Source organism: Xiphophorus hellerii, chromosome 1 (genome assembly GCF_003331165.1).
Source record: "Xiphophorus hellerii strain 12219 chromosome 1, Xiphophorus_hellerii-4.1, whole genome shotgun sequence".
In the NCBI taxonomy this organism is placed as follows: Eukaryota; Metazoa; Chordata; class Actinopteri; order Cyprinodontiformes; family Poeciliidae; genus Xiphophorus; species Xiphophorus hellerii.
The window spans coordinates 24,233,828-24,259,313 of NC_045672.1; the positions used below are offsets into that span (position 1 = coordinate 24,233,828).

At 37.4% G+C, this 25,486-nt stretch overlaps 4 protein-coding genes across 6 annotated transcripts; 3 read left to right on the top strand and 1 right to left on the bottom strand.

The window, feature by feature from the left end:
• Positions 1 to 134: 134 nt before the first annotated feature.
• Positions 135 to 4,523, top strand: lmod3 (leiomodin 3 (fetal)). The gene is made up of 3 exons (XM_032581480.1): positions 135 to 840; positions 937 to 2,514; positions 3,270 to 4,523. The coding sequence occupies exons 1-3, from the start codon at positions 553 to 555 to the stop codon at positions 3,315 to 3,317; spliced, it is 1,914 nt and encodes a 637-aa protein (XP_032437371.1). The 5' UTR covers positions 135 to 552; the 3' UTR covers positions 3,318 to 4,523.
• On the bottom strand, positions 3,871 to 8,707 carry LOC116731916 (PRA1 family protein 3). Its single transcript, XM_032581845.1, has 3 exons — positions 8,462 to 8,707; positions 7,784 to 8,001; positions 3,871 to 5,848 (listed from the first exon to the last, which is right to left on the bottom strand). Exons 1-3 carry the CDS (start codon positions 8,641 to 8,643, stop codon positions 5,676 to 5,678), a joined length of 573 nt encoding a protein of 190 aa, XP_032437736.1. The 5' UTR covers positions 8,644 to 8,707; the 3' UTR covers positions 3,871 to 5,675.
• A 522-nt stretch (positions 8,708 to 9,229) lies between these two features.
• Positions 9,230 to 15,513, top strand: LOC116731721 (NEDD8-activating enzyme E1 catalytic subunit). 3 transcript variants are annotated; one of them, XM_032581586.1, is made up of 18 exons: positions 9,230 to 9,361; positions 9,454 to 9,492; positions 11,091 to 11,214; positions 11,297 to 11,377; positions 11,485 to 11,567; positions 11,806 to 11,886; positions 11,989 to 12,032; positions 12,127 to 12,191; positions 12,296 to 12,451; positions 12,931 to 13,033; positions 13,125 to 13,235; positions 13,348 to 13,401; positions 14,355 to 14,391; positions 14,471 to 14,552; positions 14,640 to 14,740; positions 14,829 to 14,892; positions 14,971 to 15,025; positions 15,117 to 15,513. In XM_032581586.1, exons 1-18 carry the CDS (start codon positions 9,342 to 9,344, stop codon positions 15,203 to 15,205), a joined length of 1,389 nt encoding a protein of 462 aa, XP_032437477.1. In that variant the 5' UTR covers positions 9,230 to 9,341; the 3' UTR covers positions 15,206 to 15,513. The 3 variants fall into 3 exon arrangements, with proteins under 3 accessions (XP_032437477.1, XP_032437550.1, XP_032437628.1); XM_032581659.1 differs by having other exon boundaries at positions 9,284 to 9,361; positions 9,454 to 9,548; XM_032581737.1 differs by having other exon boundaries at positions 9,284 to 9,361; positions 9,454 to 9,516.
• A 912-nt stretch (positions 15,514 to 16,425) lies between these two features.
• Positions 16,426 to 25,181, top strand: LOC116731983 (chemokine-like protein TAFA-2). Its single transcript, XM_032581953.1, has 5 exons — positions 16,426 to 17,017; positions 17,509 to 17,628; positions 19,578 to 19,733; positions 19,985 to 20,109; positions 24,730 to 25,181. Exons 1-5 carry the CDS (start codon positions 16,990 to 16,992, stop codon positions 24,739 to 24,741), a joined length of 441 nt encoding a protein of 146 aa, XP_032437844.1. The 5' UTR covers positions 16,426 to 16,989; the 3' UTR covers positions 24,742 to 25,181.
• Positions 25,182 to 25,486: the final 305 nt, after the last annotated feature.

A 25,486-nucleotide genomic window follows, 5' to 3' on the forward strand; every position in this document is an offset into this window, starting at 1 on the left:
CTAAAAGGTTCTTATTTTTTATTAATATTTTAAAATATAATGTAAAAAAATAAAAAGATTTAAAAAATTTGGTAAAAAGCACCAAAGTTCTCTTCAATCTTTGAACTAAAGTGAGAAGAAAATCCAACAACAAACAATTTTCTCTGGTTTATAATTTGTTACATAGTATCCCAAAGGTTATGCCTTCAAGAGCATTCCAGGTGGGACTGTTTGCTGTGGAGTCTTCCCCCAGTGCCATCCAATTGGACCTGTGTTAATGGACCAGCTGCTACTGTCAGTTCTCCTCTTTCCTTTTACTTGAAGCAGCTGTCATCCCAAAGGATCATGATGACCGAGCCAGCTGGGTAGAATGCTAGCATGTCTCTCCCCTGCTAAGTCTTTAAATATCTTCCACAGTTCACAGCATTTAAATTTAGTCAACACATGAGGCAGTCTCTCAGGCTGAGGTCGAAGTCAGACACTTCCCACTTTGCTCTGTTCTCAACTGTGGACAGAACAGAAATTATCTGTCCTCTCAACATCAGCTAAGGAAAGAAACAACACATTGAAGATATGTCTGACAACAGAGACGGCGAGGATCTTAGTGAGGAAGAGATTGATGAAGATGCAATCTTGGCGATGCTCTCACCTGATGAGCTCAAAGAGCTCCAGAGCGAGATGGACGTTATCATTGCCCCAGATGAAAACGTACCAGTGGGACAAAGACAGAAGGACCAAACAGAGAAACCTCCAACAGGAAGTTTTGACCACAGGTCACTGGTTGACTATCTCTATTGGGAGAAAGAGTCAAAACGTATGCTTGAAGAGGAAAGAGTGCCTGCTACTCTGCTGCCTAGTGAGGTAAGAAGAGTTCAAACTCTCAGAAGTTTATGAAAGCTACTTTAGTTCATGGTGTATTGCAGCTCCAATGTTAATATCCTGATTTGTTACTTTTAGAAAATCTTACAGGAGGAAGCTGGAAAAAAGGAAGAAGAAAATCCAGATGTCAAATATGAGGTGTATGAAGTGATAGAAGAAATCATTGAGGAAGATGGCACTGACTATCCAGATGGAGTGGAAATTATAGAGGAGATCATTGAGGAAATAATTGAAGAAGATGAAGAGGAGATTGAAAAGGACAAAGTGACTGATGTTAACAATGAAACCACTGAGAAAGTAGCTTTAAATCTCAAACCTGAGAATACAGAGAAAGATGTAGACCCCCCCTGTGTCGTAGAAAAAACAGCTGGAAATAACACAGTGGACAGTCAGTCTGTTCCAGACTCCAAAGTGGTCTTTGCAAACAATGAAGATAAAAAGGAAAATGCAAATGAAGATTGTTTACCCCCACAAGAGACTCCAGAAGTGTCAAATACAAGTGAAGTCAATGATAACTTCTCAAAAAAGGAACCAATTAAAGTAAACAAGTTAAAAATCCCAAAGTTGGCTTTTAGTAATATCAAAATGACAGCACGTCCTTCAGGAAATGAGACAAACTTGGAGTCAACTCTGGACAAAATCCGTAACAACAATCCGTCTATCACTGAGGTCAACCTCAATAACATAGAAAATATTCCTAAGGAAATGCTCGTAGACTATGTGAATGCCCTGAAAAAGAACAAACATGTCAAAACGTTCAGCATAGCGAACACAGGTGCCGATGAAAACATTGCATTCAGCCTGGCTAACATGTTAAGAGAAAATCGCAGCATTGCCACTTTAAATATTGAGTCCAATTTTATAACTGGAAAGGGAATCGTTGCCATCATCCGCTGCCTCCAGTTCAACGAGACTCTCACAGAGCTTCGCTTTCACAACCAGAGGCACATGTTGGGTCACCATGCCGAGATGGAGATCTCTCGTCTGCTCAAGGCAAACAACACGCTCCTAAAGATAGGCTACCACTTTGAGCTGCCCGGCCCCAGGATGGTGGTGACCAACATCTTGACCAGGAATCTCGACCGTCAGAGGCAGCTGAGGAAGGAGGAACAGAGGCAGCAGCAGGTCAAGGAGCAGAGGGAAATGATGCAGATGTACGAGAACAGTCTCAATCTTCCTCCTGGTTTACTTCAGATGTTGGGCTACATACCACCACTTGAGCTCTTACAGCAGCATGGCCTTGTCCCACCCATGCCAGAACAGAGCAGCATAGCCCAAACACAGCATCAAAGTGAGCAGCCAGAGCCAAAGAAGAGTCTGAAGCGCAACAGCATTCCCAAACAACCCAGTGCAGAACCATCAAACCCGTTAAAAGATATTCAGTTAAAGAGAACTCCCAAGAAACGTGATCCCTTCCTGGACTTGGACCCAAGAGAAGACCGGAGATCAGAAAAACCAAGTTTCCAACTAAGAAAGACTCCCAAAGTAAAAGATAGAGGAGATAGAGAGATGGCAGAAGAAAAGGCCAACCTCAATGATGTGATAAAGACTTTGAAGCCCATCCCTCGCAGACGAGTACCTCCTAAAGTTGACCTCACGCCTCGTGATCAGCTCCTCAGTGAGATCAAACAGAGCAATGTGGCATATCTCAAATCCGTGAGTACCCAAGAAATATTGTTATAAAATAAGTTCAATGGAAGAGCATGTTATAGTGATAGCTCAATGGCAAAATAGATTCATTTTGTCAATTTTTTCATACAGTCAATTCCCAAAAAATGTTATATAAGGTGACTTTACAAGATGATCAGATCCAGTTTCTACACTTTTTAAAGGCTGATGTATAGAAGTTGAAGTGAGGTTCTCAAAAGTTAATATATTAGTTTCCTTACCTCTTGTAAACAGAGTAGTGAGTTAGAAAAATGTAGAAATCTTCAGAGCACTCTGAAGATCTGTTCAGTTTGTTATGCCAAATTATGTTTGCTGATGCTGATAGCATCAATATTTTTTTCAGCTACAACAAAGACAGTACTGATATAGCCAGCAACCACAGGCAACATAATTTAGTGACACCCTCATTGTTCAGCTGAGAAATCAGAGAAAGCTACCAATGACGTCGAGTAAGGTTGCACGTTATCTGCCAGTATTCCTTTATATTGCACTGGCAAGATCATTTTCAGTTTGAGTTTTATTCATTAAAATTTGTTAAAAAGATTGAATCAGTCTAACTAGTTATTTGAGTGAGGATTTTGGCACTTTTCTCCAAACTAATGGCAACATGATGTCTGTCTAGAGAAAACGAGAGAGAACTGAACTAATACCAAAATCAAGACTGTCCTTTAAAGCAAAAATCTAACTTTATTTACTGAAAATACAGAGAACCTATTGTTCTTTTCTTGTGTTGTTGCTTGCAGGTGCCACTCCCAAAAGCGCTGGAATCAAGTGAAACAAGTCTCATCTGATTCAGCTCCAGCTGTTTTCTCACTGTAGAGTATGTTTATTTTACTCATGTTGGTCACGTTTCATGCACAGCCCTACAGAGTGAACTATTACATGAATGCCACACAAGACGAAAATAAACTTGCTTTTGTTTCATAAATGTGTTTTAGTTCTTAAAACTCTAAATACAAATGCAGTGTTAAAAGAACAAAGTACAGTTTATTAAATTAATTTACACTTTTAAAATGTTCTAATTTCTTAAAAATAAAAATTGTTCACTGAAAGAATAATTTGTGTCCAATTAATTTTGTGTGCAAAGAGCCTTTCCAACATGATTAAAAAATGTAACACCTTTGTGATGTAAAAAAAAAAAAACTTCCTGTAGTTACTAAATGTATTATTTACTTAAAGTCAACTTTAAATATCTATTTACTTATTAGATTTATGTAGTTTTGTAATTATTACATTTTAACTTTCAGACAATGACTCTAGATATAAAAAACAGAATCATATTTGTCTGTAAAAACACACACACTAAAAACCAAATTTCTTTCAAACAAAAAGTAAATCATTAAATGATTATATTTTTATTTTAATAATGATTTGCTTTCATATACAGAAAATGTAAGAACCAAGAACAAAATATTTTTAAATAGCTTAATATCCACACCATGATTATGCAAATTAACTTAAACTTACAGAGTACAAATATGTCTTTTTCTCAGGTGCCAAGAATTTTCATTAACATTTTTTAAAATAAGTTATTATAGTTATCTAGAAATTTTACATAGTGTCTAGTAGCATCTATAACACACCCAAATCTTTCCTGTGTTCCATCTATAGACATAACATGCATAGCCTTCAGTCTGTGCATTCACAAACAGCAAAGCAATAGATGTTAATTGTCAGCATAAGCAGTATATAACAAATATGTACTACAGGTACAGGCTTTATTTGACCAAAAAGTAAAAACAGAACAAGATGTCTGCCATCATATATTCAGTCAGGTGTTGCTGCCATTCTAAGATTTGGGCATGCTTTTATTTTTAAAAATTGCACTGGAATGAATAGGCTTGAACATACTGACTTTATATTAATACATTAAAGATGCACTCGCCATTCATTTTTGGTATTGCATAGCTGCTATTAGAGGGTATATACTCAGTTTAGGTGATTTGGCCAGGAAGTGTAGGCCAAAAAAAAAAAAGTCAACACACCTGTAATTTTTTCCAGGCAGAAAAAAGATAATTTTCCAAACTGGTCCCAGATCAGTATCAATAAGCTCCTACAAAGTAGATTGCCATCCATCCAGCAGATGAATGGGGTTTGGCTTCATTCAGCGGCTCTCAAGAGTGCACTCACTCCTCTTAAATCCAGAACTTTGTGATTTAGATGAATGTTCTATGATGAAACATTTTAAAATCTTGACTTTAAATGTTTAAATCAGATTAAACACATGCACAACTAGGCTATAGGATATTTTAGATGGATCTGGAGCTTAAATGATTCTGTTTTCCTACCCTCCTCTTTAGACAAGATGAATGAAAATACAGATTTTTGTCACATATGAAAACACAAACAGAATTTGTTGACTTTTAAATGGCTTCTCTGAACAATTTCCTTTTACAAGTTTGGGATATTTAGTAATACATATCGATGTCTGTAACGTCGCTCTTTTCCTATATTTTTCTGTCTCCACAGCACCTCAGCATATGCTACAAAGGGATTTCTATTGCTGCTGTCCTAAATTATACTTCTGTTTATTGAGATAATTCAGATCACATGTACCTTTTTAGGACGCAAACATTTGTTTAGTTTTTTTAGTTGAACTTTGCAGGATATTTGTTGCATAAAATGTGGAAAATGTTTCAATGTTAAAATCATTTCTAATAATTTTTATCTAGCAAAAATCTGGCTTTATCAAATTGTACACTTGAGGGCTTCTGTAATTGGTTTTGATAAGGGTTTATAAATTCAGATTAGACGTGCTTATTCTGAGGTAGCAAACAGAGATAAATGAATTTTACAACAAATTTTAGCATCTCTACTTATTTTGATGAGGTCTTTCACATAACGTAACTAAAATAAATAGTCATCATATACAATGAAGCACTACAAAATCTACAATGAATAGATTTTGGAGATGTCTGCACTTAGGACTATCAAACCTTAGGTGGGGAACAATGATTCAACTTCCTGCTAACACAACAATCCAGTTTATATTGTGACGCTAACACCAACACATAAAATCTAAAACTAAAAATAATAAAATGTGGGTGTGCAAATATCAGTAATTTTACATGTGCAAGGACTGAAAATATTGTAACCATTTTATACCCTTCTGTATGGTTGCTGTCTTTGGCACTCAGCTGGCGCGAGCATTACTGCAGTTTATTCTCAATAAAATCCTGGATCTTGTTCATCTTCTCCTCCTGCTGGTCGAGGAGATCCATGATCATGCCCATCGGGGTCTTCTTCAGCCCGACGTCTTCAATCTTGTTCTCCAGCCTGTTCTTCATGTTGCGCTGTCTCAGAGATGCATGGATCAGGATCACTAAAGCAGAAACAAGGAGCGAGGCATTTTTAAGGGAAGGAAAAATGTATATGTTTAAGTACAACAAGGCCCTGCGACAGACTGGGGTGAACCCCGCCTCTCGCCCGGAACGTTAACTGGAGATAGACACCAGCACCCCTCCCGACCCCACTAGGGACAAGGGTGTTAGAAAATGGATGGATGGATGGATGGATGAGTACAACAAGGGTAAATAGTTTGTGGTGAGAAAAAAAACACAACAATAACCATGATTATGATTATGCTGTATTCACAGCAGCAGCTAAGCATATAGCCGTATGATTTGATTTCCATGACAGGCAGATGCTGAATGCATGACATCAGCCAGTAAATGTGGTTCAGTCCAAACCAACAAGCCCTAGCAACCTGTCAACACAGGCAGTGGGAGAATCTCCTGGGATGTAATCAAACAGCTTCGTATTTTTATCACAGCGACAGAGTTGCAACATTTGCTCTAATGATGAACTCCCTGTGCTGACAGTCACTAAATGCCTGAGGAGGAAGAGAAAGTTCACCTTGTTGAGCTATCTTTCTGTCACTCCCTTTATACCTAGTCATGACAGTAGATTATGTACCGTGGGCTAAAAAAAACATGAAGAAAATGAGAAAAAATTTAAAAGGCAAGACTTGGCAAGGGCCAGTCATCGCTCGCATCACTCAGCAAGGTAATACTGCTTTGGAAACCACTTGGCAAGGTACAAGCGGCACATCTGTTAAGTAGCTGACTGCAGACCCCATCCATGCAGGTACTCTGTCTAATAAAGCAGCTCATATCAGCTTATTATACTAGCAGCATTACTCAGTGAGGAGCAAAACATCTGAGATGGTATTATTCTTTGCAATAACAACTTTAAAACTACTGCCAAATTTAGAAGTTGCTTGCTCTAAATAATTTATTTTTCTGAAATCAAAGTTAAAATAACGATGAACAAATGCTACAGATAGTATCATTATAGTTTCAATAATCTAAAGGTTAAATTATATAAATATGGCACTTCTCTTTGAAGTCAAAGGAACTATATGACGTTACACATCTATGAATACATACTGTGAAATACATTGTAAGAATTTCATTCTTACATGCAGGGTTAAAATGGTATAGCTGGGGGCGACTGTGGCTCTATGGTAGAGTAGTCGTCTTGTGATCGGAAGGTTGTAGGTTCGATTCCAGCTTCCTCGTGCCACATGTCGATGTGCCTCTGGGCAAGGCACTTAACCCCAAATTGCCTACCGATCTGCGTATCGGTGTATAAATGGGTGTGTGTTTGTGAGTGCGACTGGGTGGATGTGACTCTAGTGTAAAGCGCTTTGAGTGGTCAAAATGACTGGAAAAGCGCTATATAAGTTCAGTCCATTTACCATTTTACCATTTAAAAAGAAAATTAAAAACAAACAACAACAAATAGATAAACAGCAGACAAACTGTGTCTGAAATTCATGTCTTTAACAAGCAAATATTCTGATTGCAAAGTAAACAACAGATGAAAACATTTCAGGAGTTTCAGTAAGCTGATATCTGGTTATTAGTCAGTTGTCTGATTTGGTAGCAACCGTGAGATTGGCTGTTCATAAAACATGCCATTCAAGGGCTATCAACTAAAGTTTTTAAAGCAGCTTTACCTTAATAAGAGTAACAGGTGCTGTTCCTTTAATCCAAACAATGAGACTGTCTGGGTTTTTTCATCTTGCCAGTGTATTTCCAAACATAAAGATTTGTCTTTCATATAAGGGAGGGCAAAGTGTAGTAGCCTTCTCTCAGCCAGATGACTGGCAGTGTGCAGCAACATGTGGGTGAAGCAGAGCATATTTTAACAATATCACGTTAAAGCATGGAGCAGCTTTGCCAAACACTAAAGACAATTTTTCCCCCCTTTCTGATTTTGAAAGTTAAAGATAACATGACACTGTGGTACTCACACAGCAAAGGAAAAGTGATTCCAAAGATGAAGACCATGACACCTCCAAACAGCGACAGCACAAAGTAACTTGTGGCCATTACGCCAATCACAAACAGAGTGGGATTCTTCCTCTTGAAGTTCTTGATTGTGGGCTTGTTTTCCCCAGCCCACACGGAACCGGCAAATACCAGAGACACCACGGCACCGCCCAGAAACATGCCAAAGGGATTCAGGAATCTGGACATGGAAACATGCAGAGCAACACATTTTGATAAACCAGGGTGTAGACTTCCCTTTGTTTATTTTTGCAAACACCATGGCAACAATTTTATGTTCATGGTATAGCTGTAAAGCCCAGGATAGTGTAGAAACTTCATAATTTCCACTACATGTCTGACCAAATCAAACTATTAAGAAAAAAGACACATAAAATCAATACTGCCCATCTATATCACTAAGGTTTATCTTTATATCTCTAACAATCTGTGGTGGATCGTTAACAAAAGAAAGCATTAGTACACGACAATACAAAAACCCCGAAAAACTAAAAGATCACTGTTATTGAACGTTTACGTACATTTATGTCTCATTACAATACAATACAGCAAAAACAATAGTCTACATACTCCGGATGGGCGTGTGTGGAAAAAGTGTAACAGATGCTAGCTTTTAGCTTTGGACCGCAGCTAGGACTCACCCCACAATGAGGAAAACCACCAAGGCGACAACAAAATAATTCGTCTGGTAGTACATCAAATTGCTGATCACTCTGTTGTTCCACTTGGTTAAATCCCGGAACTCTGGTTTGGAGAACCGTTCCGCTCCGGGGAAGAAGTCATCCCATGGTCTGAGAGGAGCAAGCTCCATTTTGGCTGCCATGTCTGTAGCTCAGCGTGCGGTTTAGAAAAAAAAAAAAAAGAAAAACCAAAACAAACCCAGACGGCGTTATGTGTTTGACAGGTCAGCTGATCTCCGCAGACTGCGCAGGGGAGTAACGTCAAGGAAATCTCGCGATATTACTCGGCTTGAAGCATTAGATGGTTTCAAACCATTTAAAATGTTCAGTATGCGTTAAAACTACAATCAAGTAAAAATAATTGACATCTACTATAATCAAGAAACCTGGACAACTAAGGCAACGTTAAAATTACGGAAATATGTATTTTTTTCATATTTATACTTCATTACATTTCCTATGAGCAAGAGACGAAAAACAAATCACCAGAAACAAGTGTATTTAAATGTATTTCTTTTGTAAATTGTACAAGGTTGTGACATTGGAACATCATATCGTCACCTTGCTATAATAACTCCCTAAGCAATTGTTTTATTTTAATAATAATAATAATAATAATAATAATAATAATAATAATAATAATAATAATAATAATAATAATAATAATACGTTTTTGTTAGTGGCGTGGAGCTTGAAAGTGACGTACAAACAGCAACAGCGCCCTCTGGTGTATATGATGGTCACATAGTTTTGTGTTAACGCGGGAGCTGCGGTTCGCTGCGCAGCTTTGACTCCCCTGAACACAGTGCAGCCTGAATCGAGGACATGGGACCGTGAAAGTATGGCGGATGCCGAGGAGCCGTAAGTCTCAATGAGCGCTAAATATCATTTTTATCGTCGATATAACTCTTAGTTTCTCTTAAACCGAGGCTGAGTTACTGTCTTTTTTCCAGGGAGAAGAAAAGAAGGCGATTAGAGGACCTGACTGAGAAGTTAGTGACGAATGCTAAATAAAGGTCTCTGACTGGCGGCAGGTTTGCGTTGCACTGTAAGCAGCGACTGCTGGGCCAGCAGACATAAAAAAATAAAACATGTTGGCAAGGAGCAGCGGCTCACTTAGTGTCTTTGTTAGCTGGTTGAGATAATATCTCCTTTTCTCTTGGGGGAAGCAGGACGGTGGGATATAACACAGAAAGAGAAGACCTGTCGTTTTCTACAAATGACAAATTTGCAAAGCTCGCGATACTTGTTAGATACTAACAGGTTATGACTATGCACTGTTGAAGACAACATACAGTAACATTATAGAACATTGAGTTAAACTAATTACCCCAGAAGAACTACGTGTTAAAGTTTAAATAGCAGTTACAGTATTCCAATAAAACAGTTGTCCCTTACAGCTCTTCAAAACAAATTTAATAGAACTATACTTATTTCAGTGTTGTTATATCTTTTTATAAATTTCCTATGGGAGAGTGAAATTAAATCATTGCACCAGACCAGCGTCCATATGTCTCAGACTTGGTGTGCTTGCAGGAATGTCTGCCCATGCATGCTGTTATTACTTACCAAGTTCTGCAATGGTGGCAATCTTTTTTATTAGTTTACACTTCTTTAGATGATGATCCTGGTTCTTCCTAGACTTTGTTGATCTCCCAGCGATTTAACCTCTCGTTGATGTTGATTTTCTTGCAGTCCGACTAGCAGCAACATTTTTGATTTGTATGGCCCATATGATGCATAATGACAAGTTCATCCTTGATATACAGTAACTGTGGTCAATCAAAACAACATAATGTTAGGCACCGCTTTGTTTTAAAGCAGCCATTCTGCAACTGAACCTCTGTCAGAATGACACTAATATCATCCGCCTCTCCTGAACCACGTTTGAGTAAATTGAAGTGTTTTTTGCAGATTTTCTTTGTTGTTTTGATTAAATACAACTTACAATAACTTTACAATAAATTGTATATTTCTGATCAGTCCTCATAGCCACCTAGAGTCAAGGTAAACTACAACCAATAAGAAATGAAGAGACAAAATTGTTAAAAACAAAATGAAACAGGCAACAAGATTTCTCTGTTTCTAAGCTTTTGGAAGCAACTTTAGTATTGAAAGTATTTTCTAAGGAGTATTTTCTAAGATCTGGAGGTCAAATTGTTGTATTTAGAGTTCAGGTCAACTCCTACAAGATATGATTGAAATAAAACGAAGTATTTGAAAATATTTTCTGTCATTTGTAAAAAAAATTTAAGAGAGGAAAAGGAGAAAGAAAACAAGTGATTAAAATTGAAAATTGAATTTGGTATGAAAAGAATCTGAGATTTTAGTTTCATGCCATATTGCCCAGCCCTACCCACAATTCTGCATCACTTTCACATGACCAAACAAAAACCATGGGGCGAACCCACTATCCCTCCTCAAGCACACAAACTAGATGGTGGTTGATTAAAAAGTAACTAACACCAGCCGATACAGATGTTAATGCCGATGTGTCATGCATCTCTTTTAGAAAATGTAAAATGCAATAATTTGAACTATAGTACATGTTCAGTGTTTCTTTTTTGTTTTTGGTGTGTTTCTCATCCAGAATGGCTGTTGATAGTGGACACATGGATAGCGGCTGCGACTGGGATGGTCGCTGGAATCATGTGAAGAAGTTTTTGGAAAGGCCGGGTCCTTTCACCCATCCTGACTTTGAGCCAAGCACCGAGGTGACCACCATGAAAATGTGAATAATGTCCGTCACTGTTCAGATGTAGTTTGGTTTAAATACGGCTGATTTTGTCGAATTAGTCTCTGCAGTTTTTATTGGAGACCTGCAAGATTCTGGTCATCGGTGCAGGAGGACTTGGATGTGAACTCCTTAAGAACCTGGTAAGGAAATTGCTTTAATCGTTCCTATAATGGCATATGAAATCCATTCTGTCTGGGCTATTTGAGATGCAATATTATATCAATATTTTTTTCGTTTTTCTATTTAGGCCCTGTCTGGGTTTCGCCTTATTCATGTGGTTGACATGGATACCATTGATGTGTCAAATCTTAATAGGCAGTTTCTTTTCAGGTTAGTTTGACCTCTGTAATTTAAAAAAGTCATTGTTAACAGGAGCCAAGATGGTTTGTGAGAAGGGTTTAATCAAAGTAAATGTACTTAATATTATGGGAAAATTTCTCATGTATTACTATTTAAAAATAGTATTTATTCCATCCATCCCCAGATCTGATGTTTCATCGTCTCCTACACATAAAGCTGGTATATAACAGCTTGCCACATGTTTCATAAATATCAATTCTTTGTGTAGACCCAAAGACGTTGGAAGACCAAAGGCGGATGTGGCTGCTGATTTTATCAATAGTCGTATCTCAGGATGTAAAGTTGTCCCGTATCCTTCACTCTTGATCCTGCATAAACAATTCATGTTTAGCTAGCATTGTGTTATATGGCTGCATAGTTCCCTGGCTTTTTCCTGAGTGATAGCATTCAGTCACTTTAAAAAGATTCAAGACTTTGATGATTCTTTCTATAGGCGTAAGTGCATTTCTGTCTCTAAACCTCAGCAGAGTTAATCAGTTATTTTAATGACTGAGGGGTAAAACTCATTCCAAGCTGTTTATCGTTGCAGAGTTTCACATCATTGTCTGCGGACTTGACTCCATTATTGCTAGACGCTGGATAAATGGAATGCTGGTACAATTTAAATGAAAGAAAAAATTTTATTTTTTCCTCTTGTCTGTTATTACCTGCTGTTTTTGTGGAGAGGTTTAGCTAACCTAATTGATTGATCTCTGTAGATATCTCTCTTGAGCTATGAAGATGGAGTGCTTGATCCCAGCTCCATCATCCCCCTCATCGACGGGGGGACGGAGGGCTTTAAAGGAAACGCTCGTGTCATCCTGCCGGGCATGACTGCGTGTATTGATTGCACACTGGAGCTGTACCCACCACAGGTAACACTCACATTTTTTCTAGGTTCACTTTCGAAACCTAGAAAGTCTGTTGATCTATGATAAGTTTTCAGTCTGGTGTGGGCATTAAAACCAGTTTAAATTTTTTAGTGTGAGATTTTTACTGCATATGACCGAAAAAGTCAAACTTCCAGCAGGACAAATTATGAATCATCTATGTACAGAAACATCACCTGTTCCACTTTTCCTGAGAGCATTTATTTAGCATAACTTTCAGCCTGAACGAAATTATGTAATGTAAAGCGGTTTGCTAGAGCAAGCTTTGTGAAAATAAAGAATGTTTAAAGAATTTAACTTTCATGGTTTTGAGATATAAACTAAAGAGGAGCTAAAAAATCAGAAGAAGAAAAAGTAAGATAAATAACAATATGGACCATGAATTTATTTTAGAAAACATAACAAAATGTGAGACTCACAGTCCTCATGAAAAATGCTTATCTTTGAATTGTTTCAATCCACAGATAAATTTCCCCATGTGTACCATCGCAACAATGCCGCGGCTACCAGAACACTGCGTGGAATACGCCAGAATATTACAGTGGCCCAAAGAAAGGCCTTTTGGAGGTTTGCGTCAATCTAAATGTATTATATAATGTGAACAAAAAATCTATGAGTTTGTATAAATGTTTATTACCTCTGCCTTCTTCTCAACTAGACACGAGTTTAGACGGTGACAATCCAGAACACATTCAGTGGGTGTTTGAGAAATCCCAAGAAAGAGCGGCAGAGTTTAACATCACAGGAGTGACGTACAGACTCACGCAAGGTGAGACTGTGAATTACAAAATTTTAATTCATGCAGCGCTAATTTGTCACACCACTTCTTATTTTTGAGAGAGCTGATGGAATTAACCTCAGAGTTGGCTTTTGTGTTGCAGGAGTTGTGAAGAGGATTATTCCTGCTGTGGCATCAACTAATGCTGTTATTGCTGGTATGAAACTTGGGTTTTTAAAGCAGATATGTTTCTTCACCAGTGCTTCAGGCATCAACAGTTTCAACATAACAGCTTGTTTTTTTTTTCAATTTGTTTTTTGTTTTTAACTGTAGTGTTTTAAATTTTAAATGCAGTAGAAGTTCTCTGCAAACTCACCTCTGTTGACATAGAAACAGAGGAACTGTCTTTCTTTTGTTGGCAACATTTTTTCTTCCTGAATGAATGTTATTAGTCACAATACCCCTCCAGTCTTTTCTAGTCTTCAGCGGCCTGTGTATCTAGAAGCTCAGTCTTGTCCTGCTGTTAAATTACAAAGGGACTCATGTATAATCACTGTACACGCACCAAAAATGTGCAGCACAATATTTTACAACTCAGCATGTATAAAAATGAATGTTGCGTGAAAGTGAGTGGTAATTCATGCAAACTTTATATGCGGCAGCAGCACAAACTTTTTTTAGGCAACAATAACAAACTAAAAAGCACCAAAACTCCCCCATATAACCGGAATTTTGACTCCTTCCAGTGATATTTAACTGAAGGAGCATCAAACCCAAAGTTTCCTGTGTGATTCAAATCTTTTATTGTTTTAAACTAAATGATGAAAGTGAACCACATCTATCCTCATAAGATAATCTAGCACACTTTAGAAAATTATGGGAAAACCTGAGTTGGATGTAAACAGGATGTTGTATTTGCAATATATCAAGATGTTTCATAGAGCATATGACTTTATATTCTAACATATAACCTTAGCAAGGAATTATGGTTTACTTTTTCTTAAACAGTAACTTTAAACATTTTAGTCTGAGTTGTTTATGCTGTTTGTACTAAACTAATTTGTTTTACCTAATGATTTTAAGGGTTAAAGTAGTTAGAATGCAATATTAAAACTATTAAATTCAGAAAATCACTAACATTTTTGTACATTTTACTTCTGCTCTTCACAGCTGCCTGTGCAACTGAGGTCTTTAAAATCGCTACAAGGTTTGTTAGAGAAACACATTTTCTTCAAGGTTTTATTTCTTGATGTGAGCATCAATTACAGTCAGATTTGTCTTTTCAGTGCATATATTCCCTTGAACAACTACATGGTTTTTAATGACGTGGATGGACTATACACCTACACCTTTGAAGCCGAGAGAAAGGTTTGTGTTTTTTTACTAACCATAGACCGCTCACAGTTTTCATACAGAGAATAATGATCGGTGTTCCAAATCATCTTTCTTTGACAGGAAAATTGCACAGCATGCAGCCAAGTACCTCAAGATCTCCAGTTCCCTCCTTCTGCCAAATTACAAGAAGTTTTAGAGTACCTGACAGAGACGGCCTCCTTGTGAGTTCTCGGAACAAAACATGACAATATCAGAAATGTACAAATTTGATCTATGATCACTTTAAGATGGTATAATTTTTCTGTCCAGACAAATGAAATCACCGGCCATCACCACAACCCTTGAAGGAAAGAACAAGACTTTGTATCTGCAGGTATACAAAATCTAACATATAAACTGCTGCACAATCCGTTTACCTTGAGCTAAAACGAATTTTCTAATCTTATTGCAGTCTGTTAAGTCCATCGAAGAGCGCACAAGGCCAAACCTCTGCAAAACCTTAAAAGGTACACAAGAGATGTCTTTTTATTTATTTATTTACTTTATTTTTGGCCTTAAAACTGTAAATGCATCGTGTTTTATTTTCCTCCAATGCAGAGCTGGGGTTGTCAGACGGACAGGAAATAGCTGTTGCCGATGTCACCACTCCACAGACGGTTCTATTCAAGATTAATTTCACCGCTTGAATTAAAAACTAACAGACTAAACCGCACTGACGCATCTGAATGCAAACTGGATGCAGGATCACTGCGTTTCTTTTGCTGTTGCAGTTGCACATTTGACATCAGGATGTAAATATGGCGCAGAAGGTCTCACTTGTGAGACATCATGTTGATTGTGTTGTCTGAAGATGGAATCAAATAATATTGTTTTTGTAACATGGTTCACTTCTTTATTTGTCCAATTCAGATTCATATTATATCCAGTTTCTTATTATTTGAGAATAATTATGTATGTAAACTCCAACCTAATAAAGTTTCTCATTAGAAATGTTGTTTTTTTTTTCATTATTGGACCTCAAGTAGACACCATACACAGCATACTCTGATTTGTCTTGGGTTCTGGGATCATTGCAAATTTGAAAGACCAATTTGTCTCTAGATGTTGCTTTAATATTTCAACATAATGCTTTTTTCTCATGTTGCCATCTATTTTCTTAGGTACACCAGTTCCTCCTGCAGCAAAATTGCCCCACAACATGATCCTGCCACCCATACACTTCAAATAGAATGGGTTTTCTTCAGGCAATTGTTCCTTGTTTGTCCTCCAAATGTAAGAATGGGCGTTATAGTCAAACAGTCCCACTTTAGTTTCAGTAGACCACAGGACATATTTCCAGAAATTAATGTCCCCCTGCCCAACAAACACCTGCTTGGGCCAACGTTGCTTCAACATCATCTCAAGCATGTGGTCACAAAATATAACAGTTCTGACAGCAGAGTAGTCAGAAGATTTCATTGACATTTTTGTTTTATATTATATTTGATTCTAACTTCTAAGTCATTACTGCATAATAATTAAACAGCTACTGATCCAATCTTAGCTTAATTTTTTCATAGCCTGTTATGATGTATAAAACAAATCAAAATCTTTAATATGTCAAACACATGCTTTTTGTAATTAATCCGAATGCCAGCAGCATGCATGTTTTAAGGCTCATGTTTTCAAAATTTCTCAACCTGTCCACAGAGATGATTACCCGTTGAATTTAAATCTAGTAGTATTTTAATGTAGCACATAATCATCAGTGAAATATTTAGCAGAAAACCAATTTTTTCCAGATTAAATCTTCTCCACCTACTGACAGTTGATTTTTATTTTTAGAGCTTTTCATCAAGGAATCAGCCTGATCCTTTTGTTTCTTGCCTAGATTTAATAATTTAGGTTTATGTTATAGATTAACTGAATATTGTAACTCTCTTTAAAACTTAACCTTATTAAAAAACAAAAACATATATCTATTTAAAATAGATATATTTTAAAGAGAACGCAAAAAAACCCCCCAAAAACCATCATTCTCCATATCCAGTGTGCATGTCAACACTTCCCTTAAGCTTCTTAAGGCACTAATGAAAGTGGCCGCTTATTGTCCGGAAGACAGATGGTTTCTGTCTTGATTAAGTTTTAATTTTCCTCTTGGATGGAACTGACAGGGTTGTCTGGTTCTGTAGCGAACAAGCGTCTCTCTCCCGTTGTTTCCTGTCGAAAGGGTAACTACGGTGCGACTCCTGGGACAGGAGCGGATCTGTGAAAGTGCTTCTTTTTTTTTCCGGAGCTGACTTTTTGATTCTTTGTTCTGCAGCAGGCCTGCACTCCTGTGATTATTTATTTACTTGATTTTAGTTGATTTTTTTCAACTTCGAGGGATAATACTTCAAAACTGGAGATTAGTATTTAATACAATCTTGTTTTTCTCCTGATGAATGCTCTCACGCAGACAGACTGATGGAGACTCCTCTGAAGCCTTATCATGCACATAAATAAGACACAAGGCACAAGTAAGTGGAGAACATTAATTCTTAGTGCTATTAGAAGCTTTGTATGCCACACACTAATGTACATAGTGTCTTTAAATAGCAAGGTAGCTTTAATAACACTGTAATAGCATCTAACTAATTTGGCTCAAATTTATCTGTCTACCAATAGGAAAAACAGATGTACTATAAAAATCTTCGTATTTTTGCAAAACATAAGTTGTTCATGGAGTATTCACTTTGTGTCATCATTGTTCAGATGCTCTGTGGTACTTAGGATTAAAGTTCCCAGTTTTTTTTGTGTGTGTGACTCATCTGGACTACCACTTTATTCACAAAGATATACACAGCTTTAAGGAAAATATGACTCAGAAATTACTTTAGGTCTGGGTCTCGTCTGCTCCAAATATTGCTCCCAGGCCTTTGGCTTTTTTTCAGATTTAATTTTTCTCATCCTGGCAAATCAGCTTTATGCGCACCACAAATTTTGCATGAATCTCCATTTTCCTGTGTAGGTAAGATGAAGATGATCAAACTGACACAACAATTACTCTGGGGGTTCATTTTGCTCTGCACAGTAAACCTCAGCATCCAGCAAGTGTCCAGTGGCAACCAAAGCTCTCGAGGACAAAGAGGTAAGCATCAGCCCGGTCAGACCAACACACACCCAGCGGGGCTCATTAGGGCTCTTGGTCAAAGGCCTGCTGGCTTGGAGCAGAGCTCAATTAAAGCACAAACATCTTTAGAACCACCATACATTTTTATGATGCTATAAGTTACAGCGCAGTTGTTTTTTTTTTGTTTTTTTTTACAAAGTATGATATTAGTGGTCCTTATCAATTCTTGCAGATGCATCTCAGTTTATAAAAATATCACTGAAAAGTTAAGTAATTGCAGTAATTTGATTCCAAACTGAAACACATAGATATTTTCATTAAGCAGAATGAAATACAGCATAATTCAACTATTTGTTTCAGTTATTTTTTTATATTTACAGCACAGAGCTTATGAAAAATAAAACAAAGGTTATCTGACAATTTGAATATGACTTGACATGTAATATATAATATATGAAATTAAAAATAAAGAATATGTGTAATGGCTAGTTTATGGCTTTCACCATCATGGGAGCGAATGCACTTTTTACCTTCCAGTTAACGTTCCATGATTAGGCTATGCAGCACTCCGTTAATAGGACGCTTCTTTTGCAGTTATCCCTTTGTGGTTACCCTCTTCTTGAAAGTTGTGAATGAATGGTGGAGATACTTGCAGTATTCACCATGATTGTACAGACCGTAGCAATGTGCTTTTAGAATTTAATTGTTTATGTAAATTAGGTTTTTAAACACATTCCTATTTACTGAACTGCATATGCATTATATTAAGGGAATTTTTTTAATTAAAAGCTCTAAGCAGATTTATGGTTTTCTTTTCATAGATCTCTATATATGAATTTATTGCTATAAAATCAGTGGCTTCTGGTCTAGATTCTTCAATTCCCTGAAGAAAATAATATAATGGTTTACAGATTTAAATGAAGAGACAGGATTTTGTGTCATGGGGAAAAAAGGTTTCCAGGCATTACTTAAAGGAATCAAGGAACGGTTTATGTAACTCTGCATTTGCATATAATATGTTCTGAGAAGCATCTAGAGACTTAAACTGTCAGATAATGTAGTGGAGTAAAGAGTACATCGTTTATGACAGAAAGATCGGAAAGTACCATCATGAAACAGCATAAAATATTAATGTTCAAGTATAGTACTTTTGAAATATGTGATAATAATGAACTAGAATAGTGAAGTAGACAAAATAAATGTTCCTTCTTTCGTTGTGTCTGAGTTTCTAAACATTTTGGTTATATCTTGTGCGCAATACATTTGGCATATTCTAAGTTTTCGAATTTGACTTATAAATAAGATTGATGCTGTAAAAAAAGTACTTGGAAATGTTTGTTCTTCTTGATTTTTCTATTTTGCTATTATGTGTTACTCATATATTCAAAAAAAGTGTAATTTATTATCTAAATAACAGAATTTGTACATAAAATTTTTGCAAGTTTGACTACATTATTTTGATCAAACAGTTAGTACTTCAATAGTTTGAAATACTTTTATACTCTTGTTTGGATAATTTATGAAATAACGTGAGATACTTGAGTGAAGATACACAACAATACTGTTACTTTACCTCTGATTTCTGGTGATCAGACACGTATCAGGTCATGATTTGGATTGGTGATACTTCTCATTCCAGTAGGTGGTGCTGTTGCTCTAAAAACAATAACAGCAAGCGGTATAAGTAATGGTTAAGCTGCCTTCTTACTGGGTAAGAAGTACCCATTGTACACATTCATCAGACACAGACTAGGACAAAAAGTTCAGAAATAAAGCTTAGCATTTTTCTCCAGCTTGTTTTTCACTTTCTTTAATTTAATTCCTATTAATAAGAAATTGTGAAACATCCAGGTTAGAATTGCTGGCTACCTTTAGTGGCACCACTGTTGAGATAGTGAGTGCAGTGGTCTTGTGATCCTTCTTGAATCAAGCAGATTTTTTTTTTCCTTACTGCATTTCTTGGTCAGGGTCATCACAGGAGAGGACGGGGACATGTGAAGTGGTTGCGGCTCATCGCTGCTGCAATAAGAATAAGATTGAAGAGCGCTCTCAAACAGTCAAGTGTTCTTGCTTCCCCGGACAGGTAGCTGGGACAACAAGGGCACTGCCCTCTTGTGTTGAAGGTAATAATACAGAAACCCCCTCTTGCAACTCTCTTAAAAAAATAAATATTTTGCTATGACCGGAAAGTGTAGCGTGTCAAAGTCGAGTCACATTCACCAGAAACCGCTGATGTCGAGGCTTTTAAAGTCCAAAGGAGCATGACATCTGATTGGGATGTTTTTTTCCCAAACAACTCGTCTTTTTTTTTTTTTGGAAGCTCTTCAATCGAAAAAGTGACCCTTTGCCACTCTCTTCCTCCCCACCCCCCCAGCCTCCATTGTGCTTCAGAAATGGTGGTGTAAAATGGAGCCGTGTCTGCAGGGGGAGGAGTGTCGAGTTCTCCCTGACCTCACTGGTTGGTCATGCATCTCTGGGAACAAAGTGAAGACCACGAAGGTGAGGAGGGGCCCGGCATTAGTCTGAGTCACAGTTCGATTTGTCCATCCATCCAGCTGTTAGTGTTACCTGCTTGATTCCTCAGAAGGTTGCAGGAGGGGTGCTGAGGCATATCCCAACTGACCGTGGGCAAGAAGTGAGGCACACCTTGAATAGGTTGCCAATCCAAAACAGTCATTCTATTCAAGTTTCTTTTTTATAGCAGCGATAGCAATCAAAATTGTCTGAAGACGCTACACAGATGTCTGTGCCTAAGCTCCCTGGAGCGAGCACTAAGGCAAAAGCAAGGGAAAAAAACAAAAAAAACCTCTTGCTATTTAACAGGAGGAAACCTTGAATGCTGCCAAGCTTTTACAGATGGGTCTAGGGATGGAGGAATGGAATCTATAAAGAAAGCCAGATATTCAAGAAAAAGAGAAGAAAAGGAACAGAAGAAGATAGAGAGAAAGAGAGAGAGAGAGATATATTCAAAAGGCAAACCAATTTATTCATACAAATGTCACATTGAAGTTAGCCTACCTATTGTATGTATACATGATGCATTCAGATGGTGCATTGCATTTACAAGAATGAAAATGGATAAAATGGGGAGAGCCGGCATTCGGAGTATTAATTATAGAACAGCTGAGTGGGCATACAGTGTGCTTATGAGGTTACTGTTGGAAGGATAAACAGAGCAATGAGGCAGATAACTGTGTCAGTGATGACAGTCATTTACATTAGGGGTCTGTATGTGGGCACACTATATAACAAATCTCATTAGCAGAACGGAAAGAAATGGAAAAACTCTCAGCCTTACACAATGCAAAACAACTTCACAGTAAAGCACTGCATACAGATCTGGTTTTGTGGTGAGTCTTATCTTTTTTGGGACTTCCTGGTTGACTTGTATACATCCTAAAACTTTATTCTTTGCTGCTCTCCTTTGATTCTGACAGATTCCGCAATCAAGTGTAATAACTTCTCCCATTGGCTGTATCAAACCTCTTGCTTTCGCCATCCTCAGCGCGCTCGGAAAACCTAATTCTATAATCTGGTGAATGATGGGGCCAAGAGGACAAACAGGAAATAAGCTGTGAACTAATTCTGCACACTAAAACCCATGTAATTAAATCTGACGGCCAAAGGAAAACCCCACCGCTTTTAGAAACGAGCTGTCTCTGAAGTTGCCTTTTTGTTGAACTGCTTTTTATACATAATTCATAGCGAGGGGGAAATATTTTACAGTGAAAGTGGGGCAGGTAAGCAGTGGAAGCATGCCGAAAAGGATCAATGGCTTCACTGCAGCCACAACACAGTAATCTTTAATCAAGGATAAAACAGAATACAATTCAGTTACATTTTTTTCTGTAGGAAGAGGGATGACTTCATTGTGGGAGAATGTAAGATGATCTTTAGTTTATAAAAAAAAACTCTTCATAAAAGTAAAACAAAGCTCATAAGTCAAAGCATAAAATCTGAAGCAAACTCACATTCTACAACATGATGAAAGAAAAATTGATGAGAACAATTTGATGCAAAAAGTGGTTTTAATCGGCCATACATGGAAGACCTGAAAGGGAAACCAAATTTTCAAATCATTAAGGACACATTTCATTTGCAACAAATCTCCAGCTGGTGGTTTGGTAAACACTATTTATCTTATATATTATAGATTTCTTGGATAGTGAACAAGGAACACCACTGTTAAGCTCATGCAGAGGCGGGCCAGGCAGAGACCTTCCCAACATGTGCACTAAAAATGCCTTGTTGCAATCATACTTTTACTTTCACATCAGACCCACCAGTTCACTGCGAGTTTAAATCAGGTCAAACGTAGTTCATGTTGAGGCAGAGGTGTGTAATAACACTCTTTAGTGATTAGGTTTCAATGTTTTTATCAGCTATGTTGTTGAGAGTTACATTACTAATTCAGTAACATTAAATACTACTTCAACTTTCAAATAATAATTACTCCTTCAAGTTCTGTTATCTCTGCTCTGCAAGTGGCACTGCAATATAGGGGTTAAAATGTTGTACATCTGCATGTTCTTATTCTGAATCTTCTTGCGTATCTGATTCAAATATTACAAGCCCATTAAGTAATCATTACCTCCAGTTATTAGTCCAAGACATTTGGCCAGGAGTTGCATTTGTTCAAGGCCAGTGTATCCTTTCACTGGTTTCACAGCCCATGCCAAGCTCACAGAGATCCAGTTTGAATGCCCAAAATGAGACAAGTGAAAGGTTTGGAGAAAGGTTTTGACTGAGCAGAAATTAGAAGGACCACAGCGGAGTTAAGGCTGATAATGCCACAGGCTGTCCATGTCAAACACTCATTCAAAAATAATGCATTTAGTTTTGCTTAAAGTTCATAGCCTGGGATAACCTCTGGTGCACTACTAAATAAACCAACTCAAAGTTGAAGGAATTTTGTAATTTTGCTAGATATGCTAGTAAAACAAGTTGCAATTCAAGGAGAAGGACTGAGGTTAGCTACAAGCTTTGATAGTCAGATTTAAGTTTTGTGTGAAAGGGTTGCTTCTTTAGCCAGCTTTAGGCAACAGCACCAGCAGTGACCTTTAGTTCAATTTTTTATGCCTCTGCGGGAGCTTGCCTGTGTAATCTGGCTCATTTTGTGTTTATCACGGGTTTATCACTGATCAAAAAGAATGAAAACTGGGGCTGCCAAACCCACAGTGGGATGAGATGGAGGAAGGCACCAATTGCTCATATCTATGAGAGTGATAACACTCTGTAAAGGCCATTTAATAGGCCGATAACAGGCCAGGCAAATGTCTTGTCTTTAGTTCACAGGGGTTGATTCATCGGCCACAAAATAGATTTTTATAAGCCGTAGCTGTAAGCCGACGATAATACTGAGGTGACATGACTGTTGCAGAATTAATTCTCTTTTTCACTCTGTCCTCGCTCTCTTTGTAATGGATACTTTATACTTTAATCAACACAGTGCAGTAAATTGAGATTTTATCAAAGCTTGTAAATATACTACGTACGCAGCCCCTGAATTGTTTTGAAAAATAAGGTAAAAGGGAAGCTACCTAAACATGGATTCTTTCTACTGGCCACCAGGAGGCTTGAAATTTTCTTGTGAAACTGCATTTGAAGCTTTAGAGTACTTTATTGTTTCACAACAAACCCAGACCAGCACTGGTTTGATCTGCAGTGCTCGCATAGTGCCAGTTTTAAGCACTGGTTCCATTTATTTTAGCTGTAAAATAGCAGCTATTTTGGCTGTAAAGTAACAAAATATGAAAAAAGTAAAGTGTTGTGAATTCTTTCCAAGTTCATTCATAGTCATTCATAGATTCGGCCGAGAACAGTGACTGTGAAAGCAGCTATGTAGAACGTATTGTCCTGCATATGAAAAAAAACCCCAACTTGGTTATTGGTAGTTTGGCTTCCCAAACCAGCCCTTAGCTTTCAAACTTGTCCTTTTCTCTGGACAAAGACAGAGTTGGGACCAAGATAGAAACTCTTTTATGTAGGACACATATCAAACTCGAGGCCCGCGGGCCAAATTCAGCCCACTATTACTTTTTAGGGCCACATAAACAGCAACAGTGCTATTTATGTGGCCCTAAATAGCAGCTAAATAGGGGTTGAATCATCGACCATGAAATAGTGGCAGATGAATTAGAATCTAGAATCTAGGGGGCCACATCTATTTATGTGGCCCCGTAGATTTTGGAGGACCAGATAAAGAGAACCTTCAAGATAACATTTGTGTGCTTAAATATTATTTTAATCAGTCAAATAAAATGAGCTTTTCTGTATGTGCAAACGTACATCAACATGAAAAGATGTTTAATATTGTTTAATTATAAGAAGTTTTCATCAAATCAAAGAAAGCTATAACATTTTAACAATTTTTTAATAGGTAGTTTTATTAATACATTCTGACACAACTGGCAGAATGTTGACATTAGTTAAGTTTATGTGCCCTGAAATGAAAATGAATTTGATGTAGGAGATTGGCACAGGATTGATTTTGCTAGAATAAAAACCCCTCTTGACCTAGAACTGCTTAGACAGAAAAATCAGAAAATTTAAATTTTTATTTGATCTGTTTTACCATAGCATATATTCTTTAGGAGTTTTGTAAATTATAGTCCTGATTAAAGTGTAATAAGTCTCTAGTTATGGATGGGATCTGTGAAGATACTTCAGCAAATCAATAAAAAAAATGGCATAAAATTTGAATAAACTCACTGTGGCAAGTTTTGTCGAAATCTGTATCAAACTTTACAAGTGCAGCATTTTGCAGGAAAGCCACTGTTCAGGTTTTTTGTTTTGCTTCAATATTGAGAGCTTTTCTCACTTTTCGCTAGAGTATCCAACTTATTCGAGACACACTCTTTACCAGCCTTTGGGTAAGTTTATCAGCTGTACTAGCTTATTTCTTGACAGACTTCAGTTTACATACTGTAGTTTAGATGTCAAGCTATGCTTTAGAGCTGGAGGTAGAAATCTGTGAATGTCTGACTAAAAAAAAAAAAAAAGCAAAAGTCAGAATTTCTAACAAACTAAGCTTTATTTTGTGTCCAAAAGTATCAACATCAATTTTCCCTTACAAAAAGAAAGAACCACTCACTCTTTCTCTTCTGTATTTGTTTTTAGGTGGCACGGTAGCAAGACAGAAGCTTCTGCTAAAGAGTTCAATCCTCACCTGAGCTGCTGCTGTCAACTTTTGCAATATTGGACCCCTCACAGACAAAGCAGAGACAAACAGATATTTAATTAGATATCTCCTGGCTGAGCTCAAAACTGCAGAAACTCATTATTTAATTTTCATTTTTCTTTGAATAGTTTTGTTTTGTGTTAATCCCCTAGAGAGAACAATCCATTAAATTTGACAAGAGATTAAGTGATGTAGTTTATTCCAATCCAAACCGAGAGCTTCAGCTAAAGTCTTTGTTTTCGTGCTTGAAATGCCGGGCACATTGTGATGCGCTCAATCAAGGTTTGGCCCGAGCTCCTGGCAGACCCTTAAAAAGAGATTTTGTGGATTTTTTTCAGGTGGCAGAAAGAGAACCCAGTCTGCGGCTCGTGACTCGCTGTCGCTTAAAGCAACAGACCACAAACACTGAGAAATTTATGATTACACTGTGTAGCAATTGTAGTCGGCGCTGTCCCTTACTCTTAGCTTCCTAACGAGGTCAGGTCTCTTTAGACTACCGTAAAGAAGCACTTTCACTCCCTACACATACACACACAAATGCACACCCCTGCACGCCTACAAAGGCATCTTTTTTTTTTTTTTTTACCCCACTGGTCACAGGCCACCACCTGCAAGGCTGTGATGGCATGCGCACAAGCATGAAGTCCTAACGCAAAACAAGAACTGTTTGAAATGCTAATCATTAGGAGAAAGGAG